Consider the following 19859-nt stretch of genomic DNA (forward strand, 5'->3'; position numbering starts at 1 on the left):
TTTGGCATGTGGGGATTTTCGGAGGCAAGAAATTTTTCTATGCTGAATTAGAACCTCTCCCCTATTTAGGAGGAAGGGACCTCATACACTAATCAAGCAAACGGAGCCAAATTTGGCATGTGGGGGTTTTAGAAGACAGCAATTTTTTCTATGGTGAATTATGACCCCTCCTCCTTTAAAGAGGGAAGAGAAATATTTTCAACAATAACAAATTTTGATCACTAAAAATAACGTACTTAAACTTTATATTTCATATGCCAGTAGTACGCAATACTTTTAATGTGAAACTGAATTGTTATTTGTCCAATTTTTTGCAAGTTAAAAGCAATAACAAAAGGACAACGTACAAAAAATCGTTTGTTATCGATATTAGCTGCATATGCGTTATAAATTAAAAAAACGATAGAATACCTTTTTGTTGCAATAACATGTATATTCGCAATAGGTCAGGTAAGACAGTAAGCTCTGAAGTTCATAAATACACCGGGATGTGGAGATGCTATTGATAACAGCGACAGTTTTAGTACCATTGTTGAGTACATCGATGAACATTATGAACGTTTTCTAAAGTGGTTATAACCGAACAAATATCGGCAACAACAGAATACACTGCTGTTTTTATGTTATTCAACCATCAATTTTTAACCAAATATACAGCACAAAATATGCTGGCGTGTTTGTTTGTCTTTCTTTCTTTTTTAAAATTTGGCTTGCTATAGTTACTGTAGCAACGCAGTTGGTTTTAATGTTTTGTAAGCAACCAAAACAAATCGAGCAATCAAAGCCCGCTGTCAGCGATGCGAGCGCCATCTTACGGGAGCATTACCACATACTTCCAATATGCCGGTTTAGGTTTTATACAACCAGCGGAATTAAGATGAATGTCTGTTCTCTGTGGTTTAACTCAAGTCTAAACCAAAGCACAAGCTCAAAGTCCGTCGCAAAAAATTTTCATTTTAGTGCAAAAGAACTTGTATGAAAATATTTTTTTAGTTTGACCTTTACTTTTAGCAACTGTTCCTAATTTTTCAAATATTGGTTCAAAAATCTTTGTAAAATAGCGATAAATTTATTTACAATCACGAGCTTGTTATTTCCGCACCTTTGAATTCCACATGATTGTTTGGATATTCGATGATGGCGCTTTGACATTGACAGCTTGTCTCGTTGATAGATTCAACATTTTAGCTAATCTATTAATTTTAAACACTTTATGACGTTAACGTTTGACAGCTTTGCTTACGCATTTGGATGTGTGCGTGTAATTTTTGCGATTTTCCCTGACTTTGCAGAGTTTTCCCTGAAAACGTTGAAAACAAACAAGATCTGACTGCGAAAGTGTGCGTACGAGGCTCATTCATAAGAAAAGAAAAACAGTGACAGCAGTATAATAAACTGCAAAAGTGGCTCGCAGTCGTTTAGTGAAGTGACAGAGGAGGCCATCATCATCTTCGGGTCAGACGAAAATGTTGTTTTTCGTAATCGAACTGAAATAACAAAGTTTTGCCATATTTTGTGCAATACGGTACGGAAAAGTTGTACAGAAAAGTAGCTATAAATTTTGTGCGATGTTGTTTCTGGCCTGGTATCTAGGTAGGAACATTCAGGTGTAAAATAAAAATTTGAAAGGCAAAATTTGCTAGAAAGAAAAAAGGTGTCGACACATTCGTGGCCTGATGGATGACCCTGATTTTCATTATTGATAATTCAGGACATTTTAATCAGATATCGAGCTTTAAACAGCTGGTGGTATAAAATTATTATATATTTTGTTGAAATATGTTCTAGCTAGCTCGGTTTAAGAGAAAAATTCAGTTGATTTTGAAAGTGGGCCTCGAGTGATATTGATTGTCTCACAATGGCGTTTTGTTGAGACCAAATTGCAAAGCGAAAAGGGAGATGTTTTTTTCTTCAATCGCGTCATTATGAAATTAACGGAACTGAAGTGAGACCGTAGTGTTCAAAAGTGTAATTTGCTGCGTTACGTTTGCTCAGAAAGATTTTGTGTTTGAAAATACATTTCGTTAGGTACGAAGAAATTAATCCCAGTGGAAAGTTCTAATAAAAATCTATACACATCAGCCTAATTTATTACGAGCAGCTACTGTGTTGCCCAAAAGGATAGTATCTTATTCCGATGCATCAGGAGTCCGGTTTCCGGAACAAGTTCAGCAAAGCTGGAACCGTCTGATATTGGTTTGTGGGAAATGTCCTCCTCGGCGGGACATCATCTAACGGCGCTGCAGTCGTCCGGAGGGAGCAACGGGAACAGCACCGTTACGTCCGGTGCCAGTACCCGTTCGATGCTTTCAGTGAATCTGGAAGCAGCCGCGATGGCTAGTGATCCCCTAAGGGATTTGTTCGAGGCCTGCAAAACGGGTGATCTGGTCAAGGTGAAGAAGCTAATTACAACACAAACGGTAAACGCAAGAGACACAGCCGGCAGGAAATCCACTCCACTGCATTTTGCTGCAGGTAAGAGCTAATATTTTTTTTAGCAACCGGTGATCGATAATTAGAGATGACTGTCATTGAGAAAACTTCTTGATTAAGGACTAATCAGCAACCATCAATTATCCGTTAATTCACTTCAATTAGATCGGTATATTGTGCATGAGCATTGCAGAAACAGACAAAAACCAGTCACCCTGATCAGGGCCTGATTTTATAAACAGCTTATGACCGTAGATATGTACTCTTAAAATGTAACCTTTATAATGGGGAATGTTCTTCACGTTTGCAGGTTAATTTCTGACTACAGAAGAATGGCTCAACATTTAATAATCGCATATATATATTCAGAGTATGCTTTGTAACTTTTCTTTTAACTGATGGTACGGTGTACAAGATTATGTTAACTACAAGTACCTATTCATAATAATTAATCAACTACAGGGCGCCTCGCAACTGGCAAGAACTTTGAGAATAATTAATATTTATTTTATTAATTGATTATTGTGCTGTAATGGTAGTTATTATTATTCTGATTAGCTTATTATTATTGCCCATTTCTTTGGTAACAAAACGCGCTGCTCACTTTTTTGATAGCTTGAAATTGTCGCAGAGAGAATCTGCTTGGCTGTATGTAAGTTATAAGTATATATTATGCTTGTCTAGCACGTAAGCTATTGATTTACATGACAAAATAAACGATATTTGCTCCTGCGACGATTCTGGCGATGGTTTCGCCCGCGACGGTTATAATTCATCGCGTACGAGAGGGTGGGAAATTGATTGTAAAGAAACAGTGCCGGACCCTTCAAATTGTATAAATACTAATTCTTGTATAAATAGGTACTTGAATTATATTCAAGTCGTAGGGAGCACACACGATTAGCACTTTACCATGGTTACTGTATTTATTATTTGCAAATAAACTGCAACTGGTAATCAAAAATAAGACCAAGGAGGTTGGTCGCGAGTCTTGCAACACCACTAAAAACTTAAGCAACGAACAAAATAGATAGTAATTTGCCAGGAAGTATCCGTGCCCGAAGCACCAGCAGGAGAACCTACGGAGGCTACGTGAAATTAAATTGACGTAACGAATGGTTTGACGAGCAGTGTCAGCAGCAGATACTGGTTGATAAGAGCGCAGTGCGGTGCTCGGGGATGCTTGAAACTATACGACAGAATATGAAACGTTATAAAAAGAAATGATCGCTGTCTCCGTTGCCAAGAAAAGAATGACTACAAAGAACTCGAAGGGATATTATAATGAAACTCTGAAATTCTATTAAAAACAAAGTATTGGAGGCTTTTTGACTGACGACCGAGCGATGATCGAAAGGCGAGAAAGGCCTTTCTCGCCTTTCGATGTACTAAATGGCCTCGAGACCAAGGTTAGTCAAGAGAGGTTTTCTGATGTTCAAATTTGTTTTTCACCTCCACTGGGTAACCCTTGACGATCGCCGAAATTTTCAAAGCGGAAACTGTTGAATGTATAAACAACGTCGATGGTTGCTAACCAATCGTTCCGCCCACTTCTGTTCTACAAACTGTGAAAACTAGATCACCTGTTTTGACTCACCTTGGTCGAGACTAAAGAACAAGATAGTGCAGGAGGTGACTTCACCTCCACCAATAAGTGAAGTTGTTGTGTCTTGATTGAATGAAAGACTGTTCAACTATCGAATATAATATATTTATGTCTATTCCTAATAGCTGACAAACCAAGAATGAATAATCTGTTATCTGTTTCTTGCTTGCTAGTCTAAATTGCTATGATCTAACATCTCCCATCTCCAGTAGTATTAGAACCGGACAGGTAACTCAATAAATCTGACTTTAGTTTTCAGAACGTCGCATAATCAACCCTTTTACATGCATTATGCGACTTTTTGAAAACTAAAGCCAGAAACCGTCGTTCACGTTCAGAAGCTTGAGACATTGCGTCGGAATTTTCCTGAGCTAGTGGTTGATTCTTAACAGCAGTAATATCTTGGTGTTTCCTAATAGCTTGTCAAGCTCGACATCGAAAGAGTTTTCCGTTTCATCTGGTTTCGATTCTAAAACTGGTTCTACTTTATCTGGAACTGGAATATTCGCGTTCAACGTAGTATTTAGATAGTGGTGTCGAATCCGTAGGATGATTAGCTTTAACTGGAAGCCGGATCTTCGATTGGTTCGCGTTAGAGTGACTATATACAGAGTGGCGCCAAGTCATCCCAAATGTATGCAAGGCGGTTTATCCTAGGTTTTTCTTTCTCTTTCCTGCATACGCGTTGGATAGGTTGTCTGCTCGATTGGAATGACACTGACAGATAATTATCATTCCAATTTTGACATTGTCGCCACTCTGTATATAGTCACTCTAGTTCGCGTGTGAGCGAATTAATCGACAAGAATCTTCAAGAAGAACGTTGTAATTTATTAACCTTTCCGATTCTTTCAATTATTTTAGCGGTATACTTGCAGCAATGTTTGCAATGCTAGTTTCACTGATTTTTCCTCCGAACCAATTTTTCGAAGGCAGCATTTCAAGGTGGCCACAAATCGTTCTGCCAAACCATTTGATTGTATGGGGTAAGGTGCGGTGCGAATGTGTTGGATACCCATGCAAAACTGTGGAAACTCGTACTCAGAAAATTGTGTACCGTTGTCTGAAATGATCACCTTAGGAATTCCAAATGCAGCGAAAGCCTGGGTTAGGAATTTAATTGTGGTTTTTGCCGTTATCGATCGCGTTGTGTATACCTCGGGCCATTTGCTGAACGGGTCGACAATAATTAAAAAATAAATACCGTTTACAGGACCAGCGTAATCGAAGTGGAATTTGAACCATGGTTGACTTGGTGAAGGCCATGATTCTAGAGTTGCTTTGCCTTCGATGCAACAAGGAGTGTAGCGTTTAACGAATTCCTTAATTCCGCCATCAATTCCAGGCCAGTAGACAAAGTTGCGTGCGATTGCTTTCATTTGTATTATTCAGGGATGACCTCGATGAAATTGGCGTAGAATTTAGAATTTGTTAATGTAGTCTTCCGGAGTGCTGCAAAAGAGACAGGAACTTTTTCTACTGCATCAGGAAGAATGCTTGAAATATCCTCTTCTAGGGTGCCGCAATCACATATTCTTCCTCTGGTTGTTTAGTTCGAACACTCAATCTGGATAACAGGTCTGCACATCCGAACTTGTTCGTTGAAACATGTTAGATTTCAAAGTCGTAGTTCAGTATTGTGAGTGCTCAGCGTTGTAACCTGCTTGCAGTGTGTAGTGTAATGTCTTGGATTGTCTTGGAACCAAAAACAGACAGTAACGGCTTGTGATCAATCAGCAATGTGAATAGACGTTCAAGCAAATATTTATGGAACTTTGTTACTGCATAAATCAACGCAAATGTCTCTTTTTAAGGTTACGTTCATAGTTACGTTCTGCCGGTGCAAGCGTTCTTGAAGCATGTTGCACAGCTTTTATTTTGCCATCGGGAAACTGGTGAAAGATGACTGGCCCAATTCCAGTGTTTGAGGCATCTGCAGCCACAACAATAGGTAGCTTCGGGTTGTAGTGCGTTAGTAGTAACATTCATTGAAGTGGTTTCTTGAATTGATCAAAAGCTTTCTGGCACTCAGGAGTCCACCGCCACTTTGTTTCTTTCTTCAGTAGTTGGTCCATCGGATGACGCAGTTCATGTAAGTTGCGTACGAATCTTCCGTAAAAGTTGATGGCACCTAGATACGAACGCAGTTCGGTGATGTTGGTTGATGATGCCCTGATTATCCACGATGTGTCCCAAGTAGCGAAGTTGTGGTTGCAAAAACTTACTGTCATTAGGTTATGCGAAAATTTTCTCTGCAGTAGGAAGCGGATAATGATTACCAGTGCTTCGTTGAGCCCAGTGGAATAGTCCGCGCAGATGCGAACTTTTCCATTAGATTTGCGCACTGCCACGATAGGAGTGGCCCACTCGGAGAAATCGACTGGTTCGATGATGCCCAGCGATTGCAATCTCGTAAGTTCGGCATCAACCAATGATATTGTATTTTGAAAGGAACAGGGCGTTTTGGATAGAAAATCGGTTTGGCATTTGATTTTAAAAAAAGCTTTACCGTCATGTTCTTGCATTGTCCAAGTGAGTCCTTGAAAACGTCTGCATGCTTCGCTCGGAATTCAAGAACTTGTTCGTCTCTATTCACTTGTACTTGATTGCAGCTGAAGTCGATGGGAACTGACCATAGTCCAAACATTTCTATCCAATCAATGCCCAGAAGGTTGAGGTTTGGAGTCGTTGTGACGAAACATCTTCCTTGATAGGTTTCACCGTTGATCTGGATTTTGCACTGAAACTCGCCGATTAGCTTAGGTGGCTGACCTGATGCGTTGACTGCTTCAATCGTCGGATTGTTAATTGCTGGTTTACCCAAATTGTTCCAGGTTTGCTTCGAAATTACCGCTTGCTGTATCGAGCTGAAGTTTGGTTTCCACCCCGTTGATGCTGATCGGTATAAACTTCCGCTTGCTGGATTGGTGAGCGATTTGATTCACAACGAAATTTCCTCTTGATTTGGCTTTCTTTCCCTTTTTCCTGTGTTGCTTTTTTTCCTCTTGTTCTGATTTAGAGTTGCTAGTTAACTTGGAAATGCAACTACAGTAATGATTAATGTGGTATCTGCTCTATTCCTTGTCTATTCCTAATAGCTGACAAACCAAGAATGAGTAATTTGTTTCTTGCTTGCTAGCCTAGGTTGCCATGATCTAACAGAAGTTAAAGAAGCTATTCAGCATGCAAGTAGAGCTTTTCAACATAAATCCAGAAAAACTGGTCAACCGTTTGCAATTGATTGCCAAAATTGGGATACAGAACGCCTGCCAGAGGAGTGGAAGGATAAGGTTATCTATCGTCCGCATCTACAAAAAAGGCTACAAAGCGGACTGTAGAAACTACCGCGCGATCAGTATCGTGAATGCCACCAACAAAGTGCTTTTTCTATCTCCTTTGCGACAGATCTTAAAATGCCATGAATTTCGAGTCCCCACGCAATACCCGTTGATCGACTTCAAAGCTGTATATGATAGTGTAAATCAATAGGAGCTATGGAATATTTTGAATGAAAACAACTTTCGTAGGAAGCTGTTCAGACTTATTAGGGCTATGATGAATGGGATTCAGTGCAATGCGAAAATTTTGGGTGGATTGTCGGACCCATTCGAATCTGTTTTTTATCACTGCGCTGAAAGCGAATAACATGCGGGACACGATTTTCAATAAATCTAGTAAATTCATCTGCTATCGACCACAGAAGAACCATCTTTAGCGGTATGCAAGATAACGTTGACTTCCGCGTCCCTGTGACAACTCTTTTTTTTTTGTTAGATTATAGTCACTTTAACAGCTTGGGTCATTCGTGACTTCTGCGGGGTTGGGATTTGAACCCGGGTCCTCGGCATGAGAGGCGTGAAAGCTAACCACTACACCGGGACTGATAACTCGTTATGCGTATAATGCTTGCAAACGTGATAATCCGCGGGCAAAGCATGAAGATCTACCTAAAATAAACGAGAACAAATTGGAATTTTTCGTTTATTCATGTGTTCTATTAAGACGCTCGGATATAATTTATAATTGTTCTGTCTAGAATAGCCTAGTCTTGTTTGCAATACCTTTGATGAATCGATGAATCGAAATGTTATGAACACAACATCTATTTGATATCCAAAGAATGGTATCCGAGCAATACCCTTTCGGTAAGTTTCCGAAAATGTGTTGTACATTAGTGTGCCAAAAATGTATATGGGTAAAATAGACTTTCGTGATTTTGAACGAAACTTTATACTATGATTTCCTCTGTACAAAATTTCAGCTTAATCGGTCTTGACTTATTAGTGGCCCAAAGCCATCAATGGAAATTAATGAAAACTTAACGTCTCTAATGAAGTTCTGTGCTCTGAAAGCAGGTAAATGTTTCTCTTGCCATTGGTTGAATGGCAAAGATAGACAATCTATATTTCCATGTTGTTCGACCTCCTTTACAGTAAACTCGAACGAAAAAAAATAATGCTCGTAGCTCGGCAAACAATGAAGCCTGTACAGCCTGTTTCAGCTAGCTACCAGACTGATCCAGATCGACATTTCTCTTGGCGGTCTAGCATTAAAATTACTGAAAAGCAAGCAATAATGGTTACCAAATCGATTCAACCTTCCTTCTATCGTATACATTCAACCAATGCGCTCAGAAGCCCAAACAAGATCGAATCTGGGGCAGCATTTCAAGGTAGCAAATCTAATAATTTTCTCTGCCTGATGATGGTACATAGTAAGCTGCCAGTTTCATTAACGTTGGCGTACCAACCGGAAAAGTCCTCAATTTGTTAAATTTTCTTCTGATTAGGTAGTCAACTTTTGAGTATGATAAAATAGCGATTTCGAATCATTAACTCTCTTGCTTTTTAATCAAACCGCTGCTACATTCTGCATTCAAAGCACGTCTTTGCATTTGCTGGTGATTAACACACTTGCTAAATGGCTGGGACTTCCAGCATTACATTACCGCCAGCAAGTGGTGTTGCAGCTGATGGCTGCTTTGCGGGTGTGACTGATCTTGACTGTGGTGCAGCCGCAGAATATGTAAATACAATAGATATACCGTGTGGACGCTGCTACCTCACGGGCAGCAAAAGCAACTCGTTTGATTGACTCACTCTCGTGCGCACGGCGATGGTTTCACTTTTCAAAACCTGCAAGCAAATAGCCAAAGCTGGGTAATTCTCAGCCGGTCATCATAAGCCACAGCCGCCTTTCGCTCTCGCTTTGTTTACGGACTTCGACTCAATTCAGAGACCTCAGTCAGCCAGCCAGCCAGCGTAAGCGTCCGGCTCGGAAACCTATTGTTATGTGGTTTGGTTTCCTATGCCTTCGGGTGCACATTACCCCCATCGCTCGTCGTGGTTTCTTTGTTTTATTCACTAGGTCGATGAAAATAGCTTCGACGTTGTGCAAAACCAGCCGAAACCGAGATAGGCACAAGATGAGTAGTTTTTATCCTTCGCGCTTTGATGTAGTAGGTATGTGACTTCCAGTCTAAAGACTGCAAAATCAAGAAGTCAAGTCTCATACAAATAGGTCTGTAATTGCTCACGTGTATCACAAAACACAATATAACCAAGTGATCTTAATATTATAGTAATTTTCATACTTCTGATGCTATGCTATAGCTTTAAAAATTAATTACCCTATTTAAGAAAAAAAAAATAATTCAATCACCGTCGATTGTGTCTATAATTAGTTATCTTTATAACGAAAGGGTTATCATTATTGTTTGATGAAGCATTCACTTTACGCTAATAGGATCACACCTGCCTATCATGTGGTCCGTATATCGTACACACCTTCTAGATAGTATTGTTGAATGTCCTTCAGAACAACACACTGTACATGGTAGGTAGAACAAATATCACATATTTTCTGCTGACACGAGCTGGAACTAAAATCAAATTAATATCAAGTGGAGATATTAAAAACCAAAGTTCTCCATACTAAAGTTTGTCCTTGATTTGACTGACACTCGTTGATAGAATGGCAGAAGAATAATGAACATCAATTACTAAATCAATTCCATGAGCATTTTAGTTAACTTCTCCACTAAAATCTAATGCTGTAGTAAAGTTGACTGGAACATTTTTCTCATTGTCCGATATGTATGATCGAGAAGTGGGCCCTGACAAGAAAGGAAGACCCTAGTTATCGTACGTTGCCACCGGCACATAGAACGTTTCCTTCTCGTTGTCGAATCTACCTTCGTGTAGACAGTACACGCACTGACGAACTGACATGACATATAGAAGAAAATTCTTCAAAAACCGTCGTCCTACACATTTTGCTTGCACACTAGCACCCTCTGTTATATGCATGTTGCGAAGTAGCTTGCATTTGCAGGGTTTTATACTGTAGGTTTTTTACATTTGCAGGGTTTTATACTGGAGGTTTTTTACACTTGTATGGTTTTATACTGAAAACTCGAAGCGCCGCGGTGTGGTCATGTTGCGAAACATGCTTTTTTGAAAAATAAGTTGTTTTTGAATGGACGATGGAATTAACACGAGTGTCTCGTCTGTTTGTCTGTGGTACACGTTTATGATGGCGTAATTGAAGAAACGGCCTTTTATCTTAAACATATACATTTTTCATAGTAAGGTACGTTTGACTAAATTGCTTTCGCTACCGAGTCTCGTTATAAAGTTGTCAATTGTCATCTTTGGATTAGTGCCGATACAATGCATTTCTTAATTCAGCAGCCCGGTCCGGATCAGACGCTGTCGTGAACGGCTCCTAAACTTGAATACAACCGCGCACTTAGTTGAGAAATAGTCAAGCCATCAAGAACCGCCCCTGACATTGAAACAGACGCTCAAGGCTGACAAGGCTATTCCTCGCATGTTCGCATGAACGCCTTCTTCCCTGCCGGTATACGAGCTTAGTTTTCACCGGGGTTGACGTATTTCGGCTGGTACCACGAGGACATAGGAATAGGAGTTGATGGATAACAGGCTAAAGAACACTATGGGCTCTACGATATGCCTACAGGTACGCAAGGCACCAGTGTTACACATTATCCAGCCTTTCGCCAGCCACAAATTCTGAGTAACACAGGAAAGTAAATTTGTCACATTGCTATCTAAATTCGCTGTTATAAGTACTTACGCTTGTTCGAACCGACACTTAGCATATGCGGACGATTTAAAAACGTTTCATGACCTTGTCTCATGATTGTAGGACTGTTGGTTACCTTCGTTGACATACAACCACAAACGATTCTCCACTATATTTGACTATAGAATTGATGATAGCGTACTTCAGACGGCAGACTAGGTGTACGATCTAGGTGTGCTTTTAAATAGGAAATTGTCATTCGATTTTAATCGATGTACGATAGTAGTGTAAGCCTATCGGCAACTGGGATTTATTTGCAAGGATTCTACAGACTTTTCGGAACTTTATTGTTCTGTTTTACGTACTAGTTCAACCTATCCTTAAACCTTGCTTCATTGATGTGGTCTTCTTGTCAGTTTTTTTGACATAACAAGAAACTGTCTCAAGGTACTTAGTCTAGGACCACCCCCAATGCGTTGTGCGTTTCGACACTCGCAAATACAAAATCGGTTAATTCATAAGTTAATAATCAGAGTTCTTGCGCCTTAAAGAAATTCTGAGTAGCTTAAACTAATGTTAGATTATTATTTTAAAAGTGTAATGACTCGCCAATCTCATATTTGTACATAATGAATGAAAATAAATGAATAGTCATGAAGTGATTGATAACTTATCTATTGAAAAATTAAGACCATCCGCCAAACCATGCAACACCATTTATCGAATATTCTAAGTAAAACTAATCTTTGATAAATATCAAAGATTTGTTTTACTTGTATTGTGGCACACTTATCCACTCCCGTTGCATAATGTCCGACCTGAAAGTTCGTGTCTCGTGCTAAAAATGTGGAATATGAACATCGGGTGTTTGTGGTCGCAGTTAGATTTCTAGTTTTCATTCAGTTTACATCCGTTGCGTTTCATTTTCGCTAATTTATCGAATAAATCAATGTTGAATTCAAATCGTGACTGGCAATTTAAACTTTCGAAACGGTTCCCTATCTATTTGCTTTGGATAGTCTTTTGAAAGTGAACATATTTATGATGATTCGTATTAACCTGCTTTCCGAAATTAAAAGATGACTCACATTCACCTGAACGGTTTTGCTGATTGGTTCTTTGTTCTCAATCGATTTCTTATCTAACGAATATTTCTAATCTACTGCGCAGGTTATGGTCGTCGAGATGTGGTGGAATTTCTGCTTACAAACGGAGCATCGATTCAGGCTCGTGATGACGGTGGACTGCATCCTTTGCACAACGCATGCTCATTCGGCCACGCCGACGTGGTTCGTCTTCTGCTGGAAGCCGGTGCCAATCCAAACACCAGAGACAACTGGAATTACACACCTTTACATGAGGCAGCTAGCAAAGGCAAGGTGGACGTCTGCATTGCCCTTTTGCAGCATGGAGCTGATCCCAACATCCGCAATTCGGAGAATAAAATTCCCCTGGATCTAGCCGATTCTTGCACACGACCCGTACTGACCGGCGAATATCGAAAAGATGAACTACTGGAGGCAGCACGGTCTGGCTCGGAGGAACGTCTTTTGGAATTATTAACCCCACTTAATGTAAACTGCCACGCAAGTGACGGCCGCAAATCGACTCCTCTCCATCTGGCAGCTGGCTACAACCGGATACGAGTTGTACAGATTCTACTGCAGCATGGTGCCGACGTACACGCTAAAGACAAGGGTGGTTTGGTGCCGCTACACAATGCCTGTTCCTACGGTCACTTTGAGGTGACCGAACTGCTGATCAAGCACGGTGGAAACGTCAACGCAAATGATCTCTGGGCTTTTACGCCGCTACATGAAGCTGCTTCCAAAAGTCGGGTGGAAGTCTGCAGTTTGCTACTGGCCGAAGGAGCCGACCCAACGCTACTGAACTGCCATAACAAGTCGGCCATCGATTCGGCGCCGACTCGGGAATTGCAGGAGAAAATTACATGTAAGTTTAAATAATTAGTAATGTTTGAACCCCCTTTTTTCACAATTACAATTGTTTTGTAGATGAATATAAAGGACACTGTGTTCTGGACGCTTGTCGTCAAGCCGATATGCAAAGACTTAAGAAGAACCTCACGACAGAAACAGTTAATTTCGTTCATCCGTACTGTGGTGATACACCGTTGCATGCCGTGGCACAATCTGTCTATCCGAAGCGGAAACAAGTGTTGGAGGTGTTAATACGGAAGGGTGCTCTGCTGAACGAGAAGAACAAAGACTTCCTAACTCCGCTGCATATTGCAGCGGACAACTCACATTATGAGATTATGGATGTTCTACTGCGCCACGGTGCCAAGGTGGATGCACTAGATGGTCTCGGCCAAACGGCACTGCACCGGTGCGCTCGGGAGGACAACATACAAGCTTGTCGTTTGTTACTGTCGTACAACATCGACACAAGCATTGTTTCACTGCAAGGTTACACCGCCGCTCAGCTAGCGACTGAGAATGTACTGAAAATTCTACAAGATCCACCATCGGACACGGTGGATCTCGAGTGCCAACTATTGGAAGCAGCCAAGGCAGGTGATCTCGATACAGTTCGACGAATTGTGCTTTCAAATCCCATGACTGTCAACTGTCGCGATCTAGACGGGCGGCACTCGACGCCGCTGCATTTTGCGGCCGGTTATAACCGTGTTCCGGTGGTGGACTTTCTTTTGGAACATGGCGCCGAAGTTCATGCTTCCGATAAGGGCGGACTGGTACCGTTACATAATGCTTGCTCCTATGGGCACTACGAGGTAACCGAACTCTTGGTAAAGCATGGAGCCAATGTAAACGTAGCGGACTTGTGGAAGTTTACTCCACTTCACGAAGCCGCAGCCAAGGGGAAGTATGAAATTGTCAAGTTGCTGATCAAGGTAAGAATGAAGTTTGTCCGAGAAGCTTTCGAGTTGATAATATTTATTATGCCCCTAGCACGGAGCTGATGTCACAAAAAAGAACCGCGACGGTGCGACACCGCTGGATCTAGTGCGCGAAGGCGATCAAGATGTGGCAGATCTGCTGCGGGGAAATGCAGCACTGCTGGATGCTGCCAAAAAGGGTAACCTAGCACGTGTTCAACGACTTGTTTCGCCAGACAATATCAATTGTCGGGATGCTCAGGGACGGAACTCAACACCGCTTCATTTAGCTGGTTAGTAAAACCGGAAGGACGATTCGTTACATTTTTAATGATTATTTCTAATGGATTCGATTCATTTTTCAGCTGGTTACAATAATTTGGAGGTGGCTGAGTATCTCTTGGAACATGGCGCAGATGTCAATGCACAAGATAAGGGCGGTTTAATTCCATTGCACAATGCTTCTTCCTATGGGCACTTGGATATCGCAGCTTTGCTAATTAAGCACAATACGGTGGTAAATGCCACCGATAAGTGGGGTTATACGCCTTTGCATGAAGCAGCCCAGAAAGGCCGAACCCAGCTGTGTTCACTTTTGGTAAGATTAACTTTAGAGATTGGTGGTAGGTTTCTGTCCTAACAATATTTGTTTTATAGCTCGCTCATGGCGCCGACCCGTTCATGAAAAACCAAGAAGGGCAAACCAGCCTGGATCTGGCGACCGCCGAGGATGTCAAATGTTTGCTACAGGACGCGATGGTTGCGTCGCAAGCTTCTACAGCTGCTGGAGGCGGCACGGGTGTAGCCAACAGTTCATTGTTAGCTACCACTTGCTCGCCGACAACTGAGACTGTTACGCTACCCACGGGTGCGTCCATGACTTTATCGGTTCCAGTTCCACAGGTAAACAGTGTGTAAACAATAAGTCTTTTTATAGATTGATGATGTTTTCTTTTATATGACAGCTCCCCGTGCGCAGCTGTCTTAGTCCAGCGCAAGGTGCGGAAACCAACGCGGATGGTGTCGTCATGGATGACGACAAGATGCAGCAGGTCGTATCTATCGAATCTTCCGTGTCCGCTTTTCTCACTAGTTTGCAGTTGGAACATTTGATTGAGTTGCTCGAGCGGGAGCAAATCACAATGGATATCCTTGCCGAGATGGGTCATGAAGACCTGAAGCAAGTCGGTGTGTCGGCGTATGGTTTTCGCCACAAGATACTGAAAGGAATTGCTACCTTGCGTGCTACAACGGGTACGCAGGTTGACGTTTGTTCCGGAATAGCTGGAATAAATATTTGCTCTCATTTCAGGTCTTGGATTGACACCCAACCCGGGCACTCTTCTGGTGGATCTTCTTCCCGATGACAAGGAATTTCTTGCCGTTGAAGAAGAAATGCAAGCTACGATTAGGGAGCATAGAGATAACGGTCACTCCGGAGGATTTTTCACCCGATACAATATCGTTAGGGTACAAATTTTAGACTAAACACTTGTAAACCAAAGATAAGACTGAGTCTATTGTTTGTTATAGGTCCAAAAAGTTCAGAATCGTAAGCTATGGGAACGGTACGTTCACCGTCGGAAAGAAATTTCCGAAGAGAACGGCCACCAAGCTAGCGAACGCATGCTGTTTCATGGATCTCCTTTCATAAATGCAATCGTACAGAAGGGCTTCGATGAGCGACATGCTTACATTGGCGGTATGTTCGGCGCTGGCATTTACTTTGCAGAGCATAGTTCCAAATCGAACCAGTATGTTTACGGTATTGGTGGCGGAATCGGCTGTCCGGCACATAAGGATAAATCCTGTTATCAGTGTCATAGGTAAGCTCTGTTGAAAAGCTCTAGCTGTTGACTCTTTAAAACTGTCATTCTACCTCCTATTTAATAGGCAATTACTGCTTTGCCGAGTAGCGTTGGGTAAATCGTTTCTTCAGTTTAGTGCAATGAAAATGGCGCACGCACCACCGGGACATCACTCTGTCATCGGACGACCATCAGCCGGTGGGTTGCATTTTCCGGAGTACGTCGTCTACCGCGGTGAACAAGTAAGTCATGTTAGAGCATTTCCGTTATTATTTATTTTGATGATTATCAAAATTAGTTTCGAACAAAGAAGGTAATACAGATATGTTGAAAAAAGCTGAAAATAGCAAAATACCTCAACAACGGAATTAACGGTTTAGGCTAATTATCTGAAGTCCATTCGCATTGCAATGAAATCTTCACTTCTCTATTTAAGGCCTACCCCGAATACCTAATCACCTATCAGATCATGAAGCCAGATGACAGTGGAAGCACCGAGGAACCAGCAAGATGATGGACAATCTCTGCAGTCAGTAACATCGGTCAGAACAACAATATTCATTTCACGAACAGCAATAGTACCAACAGTGGCAGTAATATTAGCAACAATAACACCAATTCCACCACGATCGCTTCAGTCCAGGCATGCAGTTTTACACGTATTCGATCCACTACTCGATCAACCATGGCTAGGGCGACAGCAGTGCGAGTTTCTACGGGTAAGAAATTCAGCCAACTCCTCATTATCACGCCAGCAGTTGTAATCGATAACAACAACGACGGTGGCTACAATGGTCCCTTCCATTCCCACGACAGTGGTTGTGGGAGCAGTGGCAGTGATACCAGTTTGGAAAGTGATATTGGTACTCAATTTAACGCTGCCAGCAGTATTGCTAACGACGGAAACAATAACGACAAATCGAATAGACCAACATTACTACCAAAAGCTAGAAGACAACAGCAGGTAGTATCCCAAATGTCGTCTTCCTCAACCACTAAGATAACGACCACCACTAGCTGTGGGAGCAGTCAGACCCCCTCGTGGCGATGGTGTTCGATCATTTGTTCGGCAGTCAGGTGTTTCAGGCCAGCTTCACAACCTCAGCAGCATTTCGGTTCCATCCACTATAGCACAAATGGTGGCAACGTGCCACTCGTTAATAATCGCGCGAGCTTCGCTAAAAATCCTCTTTCTGCTGGCAGTACTGGTGCAAATGGTAGAGAAGTCCGGCGATCCAGTGCGAGATTTAGTAGCAATCATATCTATGAATATACTATCAAAAGTTATAGATCGGGATCGAATGAAAATGATTACATCAATAATAACCACAGTAGCAACGGCAATAGTGAGGAAAATCATTCCGAAAGCGACTCAAGAGATAGAAGCAACATCATGTATAAGTTGTGACGGGACACAAGGATTTTCCAAATATACAAAAAATATCACTTGCTTTGGTTGCCGCTTGAAACCCCTTACTGCCAATATCAATGCGTAATATTCACTCTATATTTTTATGAATATTCTCTACTCAAGACAGACGATTGATTTCAGAAGAGACATTAGGTACCCGTAAAGCGTAATTAAAACGACAGTAGTATTGAATCACAAACTTTTAAGCAAACAAGCTATAGCTACAAATTCTACCCTTGTATACCACATAATCACACATCGAATAATTCGCAGAAAAAAGTCAAAACTTGCATTTTTACCTTGCTCATGAATTATATCACATGAGGTCAGAGTTATATTCCAGAGGTTCTGATGAAATTCTTTAACGACAATTTGGAGCAAAAAAATGCTAAAATAATATTAGCAAAGGAAACAGCAGAATCTGCCATTGCTATCGCCCTTGTTTTGTAGTGTACATCGTTTATACGTATATATGCCCGTAACATTATAAGAAAAAAGACACAATCGAGAACTTTATTTACATTCTAAAAAAAATTATACAGTTTGGTGTCCTCAAGATTAATTTTTTCCCAGTTGAACAATCCTATTTTCTAATAAGGGTAAATCGCGTGCTTGAACAAACGTTATAAGCACTACGATGTGCCTACCTTTAGGTATAGGTATATAGAGCAACTGATCCGGAAAAATTTCGGCATGAAGATCCTAAACTGAAATGTACCGATTTTATCGCCCGAATGCTACTACATATTTGCGGTATAACGACTACCCTCACAGGGCTCCGATTTTTTCATTTGTAAACTTATAAAGTTGTTTTCGTTAGTCAAATTTTCGTTTCACTTTGGTTTATTGCTGTGTCTTTTGAACGTATAGGACAACGTTTAAGTACTGCCCACAAACGCAGGTGCAGGTTCAAATATCAATTTATTTCATCGGTGCTGTAACAGAGCAATGGTTTAGCAAACTCAAGAAAAAAGAGTTATTATTTCCCTTGGCAAAAATCCCCATGTTTCACGTTGATTAATCTAGTTTAATGTTTTATGTTTGGCAGTTTTGTGAACGCTATCGAATCCGTAAAATATCTATACCCATAAACGCTAATCTAGACTGGAGGGACGAAAACGCAATGAAAAACGAAAACGAAGAGCAGCTGGTAAGAAAATATATGAATGAGCGTCTATTATCCAACCCCTTAGTAAACAAGTAAGCATTATATACAAATGAAATAATTTGACAAACGCGTGTGACTCGGATCGACCGGAACGGATTCGGTTTTGATTAGTAAACTAGATGCAAAACCCGATGACAGTTTTTGTTAGGGTAATAAATTGCTAAGAAGTGAATCAAGAAAATATTATCATTTCGATGACAACCTAATAGATCGATAGATTCTAGATGACTTGAGAAAAAAATCAGAATCGAAGCAAACCACGTTTTTGTGTTTGAAATTTTCAATTATATTTTACGGTGCAATTTAAATGTACAAGTAGGGTTTATTTCTAATTCCCGTCGTAGTAAGTGAAGTCATTTCAATTTTCATCATTTGTTGGATGGATTTAATGGATACCCCAAAAGTTCTTGTGCTGATTTGACTAAAACACACTTACCTTCGGATCCGTGAACTTTGAAATCACTGAAATGCGATTATTAAAGCATATTATTGAAATTCAGTTGAGTGACTTTATTTCTTAAATTCGTCGTACCGTTTTAAAATCCGTCCATCAAAATTTTTCATCGTCCGAACTAAAAATCACAACAATGTTTACGAAGCTAACGCGCATGTATTTATGTAGGACGGCATGACCAGTGTTGGGCACCGCTAATTCGCTAATTCGCTAACCGACCTATCGAGAAACGCTAGTTATACTTTATAATTTATACTCAGACTAGCCGAATTGTTGCTGGCCAGGGGGCTGATATGACGTCATAATTTCGTTGCTCACATGAAAGAGGCGGCAAACGCAAAACGATTTTACAAAACGAATTTAACTAACCATTTTCACAGTTTCACATATTTCGAATCAGCTATGTGATGTTAAAACCTTGGCTAAAATCAAAACTAACGAAATTCAACAATTCACACATCCGACTCAGTTGTCAGCTTGAGCCCATCTATGAAGCTGTCAGCTTGGGCCCGCTCTATGTTGGCTAGGTTTTTTTGTACAGGTCAGTATAGCAAGTGTTGGCCCATAATGAAGTGCCGCTATTTATTTTAAAATTAATAAACTGTAAAGCATTCTATCCATTATAATAGGTTTTGATCTTAGTTAAATTAAGAGAAGTCGTGTAATATATACAAATTAGTAATAATTTGTACAGTGATAGATTACAATACAAGTTGTTGCGAAATATGTTCATAAATAAGCAGTGACTGTTAATTTGCAGTTTGCGATTAGTGATTAGCGAAATTACCACGATTATCGAGCAAATTGTATCGGTTAGCGAATTAGCAATGCCCAACACTGGGCATGACAAATGTTATTCTGCAAAATTTCTGCAGGTCAGGAAAGTTTTCCTGGCTGTAGAATAACGACAATGCCTTGCGTGAGTTATTTTCATTTATGAATGATGGAAATTAAAACGACTTGTCGACATTTTCTTCTTCGCCGCTCGAAAAAACGTAGGAAATTCGGCTGGTATGACTTTTTTAATGATAAAAAGCATAAGATCTACAATATCTCAGCTCACTTTGATTGA

At 40.7% G+C, this 19859-nt stretch overlaps 1 protein-coding gene across 4 annotated transcripts; it reads left to right on the forward strand.

The window, feature by feature from the left end:
* Positions 1-1433: 1433 nt before the first annotated feature.
* Positions 1434-18495, forward strand: LOC128742175 (poly [ADP-ribose] polymerase tankyrase). 4 transcript variants are annotated; one of them, XM_053838432.1, is made up of 12 exons: positions 1434-1593; positions 1789-2475; positions 12257-13039; positions 13102-13961; positions 14020-14239; positions 14312-14544; positions 14604-14849; positions 14912-15200; positions 15259-15416; positions 15480-15772; positions 15840-15996; positions 16191-18495. In XM_053838432.1, the coding sequence occupies exons 2-12, from the start codon at positions 2208-2210 to the stop codon at positions 16266-16268; spliced, it is 3585 nt and encodes a 1194-aa protein (XP_053694407.1). In that variant the 5' UTR covers positions 1434-1593; positions 1789-2207; the 3' UTR covers positions 16269-18495. The 4 variants fall into 4 exon arrangements, with proteins under 4 accessions (XP_053694407.1, XP_053694409.1, XP_053694410.1 ...); XM_053838434.1 differs by having other exon boundaries at positions 1793-2475; XM_053838435.1 differs by having other exon boundaries at positions 2102-2475.
* The last annotated feature ends 1364 nt before the right edge of the window (positions 18496-19859 follow it).

Source organism: Sabethes cyaneus, chromosome 3, assembly GCF_943734655.1.
Source record: "Sabethes cyaneus chromosome 3, idSabCyanKW18_F2, whole genome shotgun sequence".
NCBI classification, from domain to species: Eukaryota; Metazoa; Arthropoda; class Insecta; order Diptera; family Culicidae; genus Sabethes; species Sabethes cyaneus.

Coding starts and splice junctions, on each gene's coding strand:
- LOC128742175 (XM_053838432.1), top strand. CDS start 2,208: ATGTCCTCCTCGGCGGGACATCATCTAACGGCGCTGCAGTCGTCCGGA. Junction 14,545..14,603: donor CCCAGCTGTGTTCACTTTTG/GTAAGATTAACT, acceptor TTTGTTTTATAG/CTCGCTCATGGCGCCGACCC. Junction 15,773..15,839: donor TCCTGTTATCAGTGTCATAG/GTAAGCTCTGTT, acceptor CCTATTTAATAG/GCAATTACTGCTTTGCCGAG.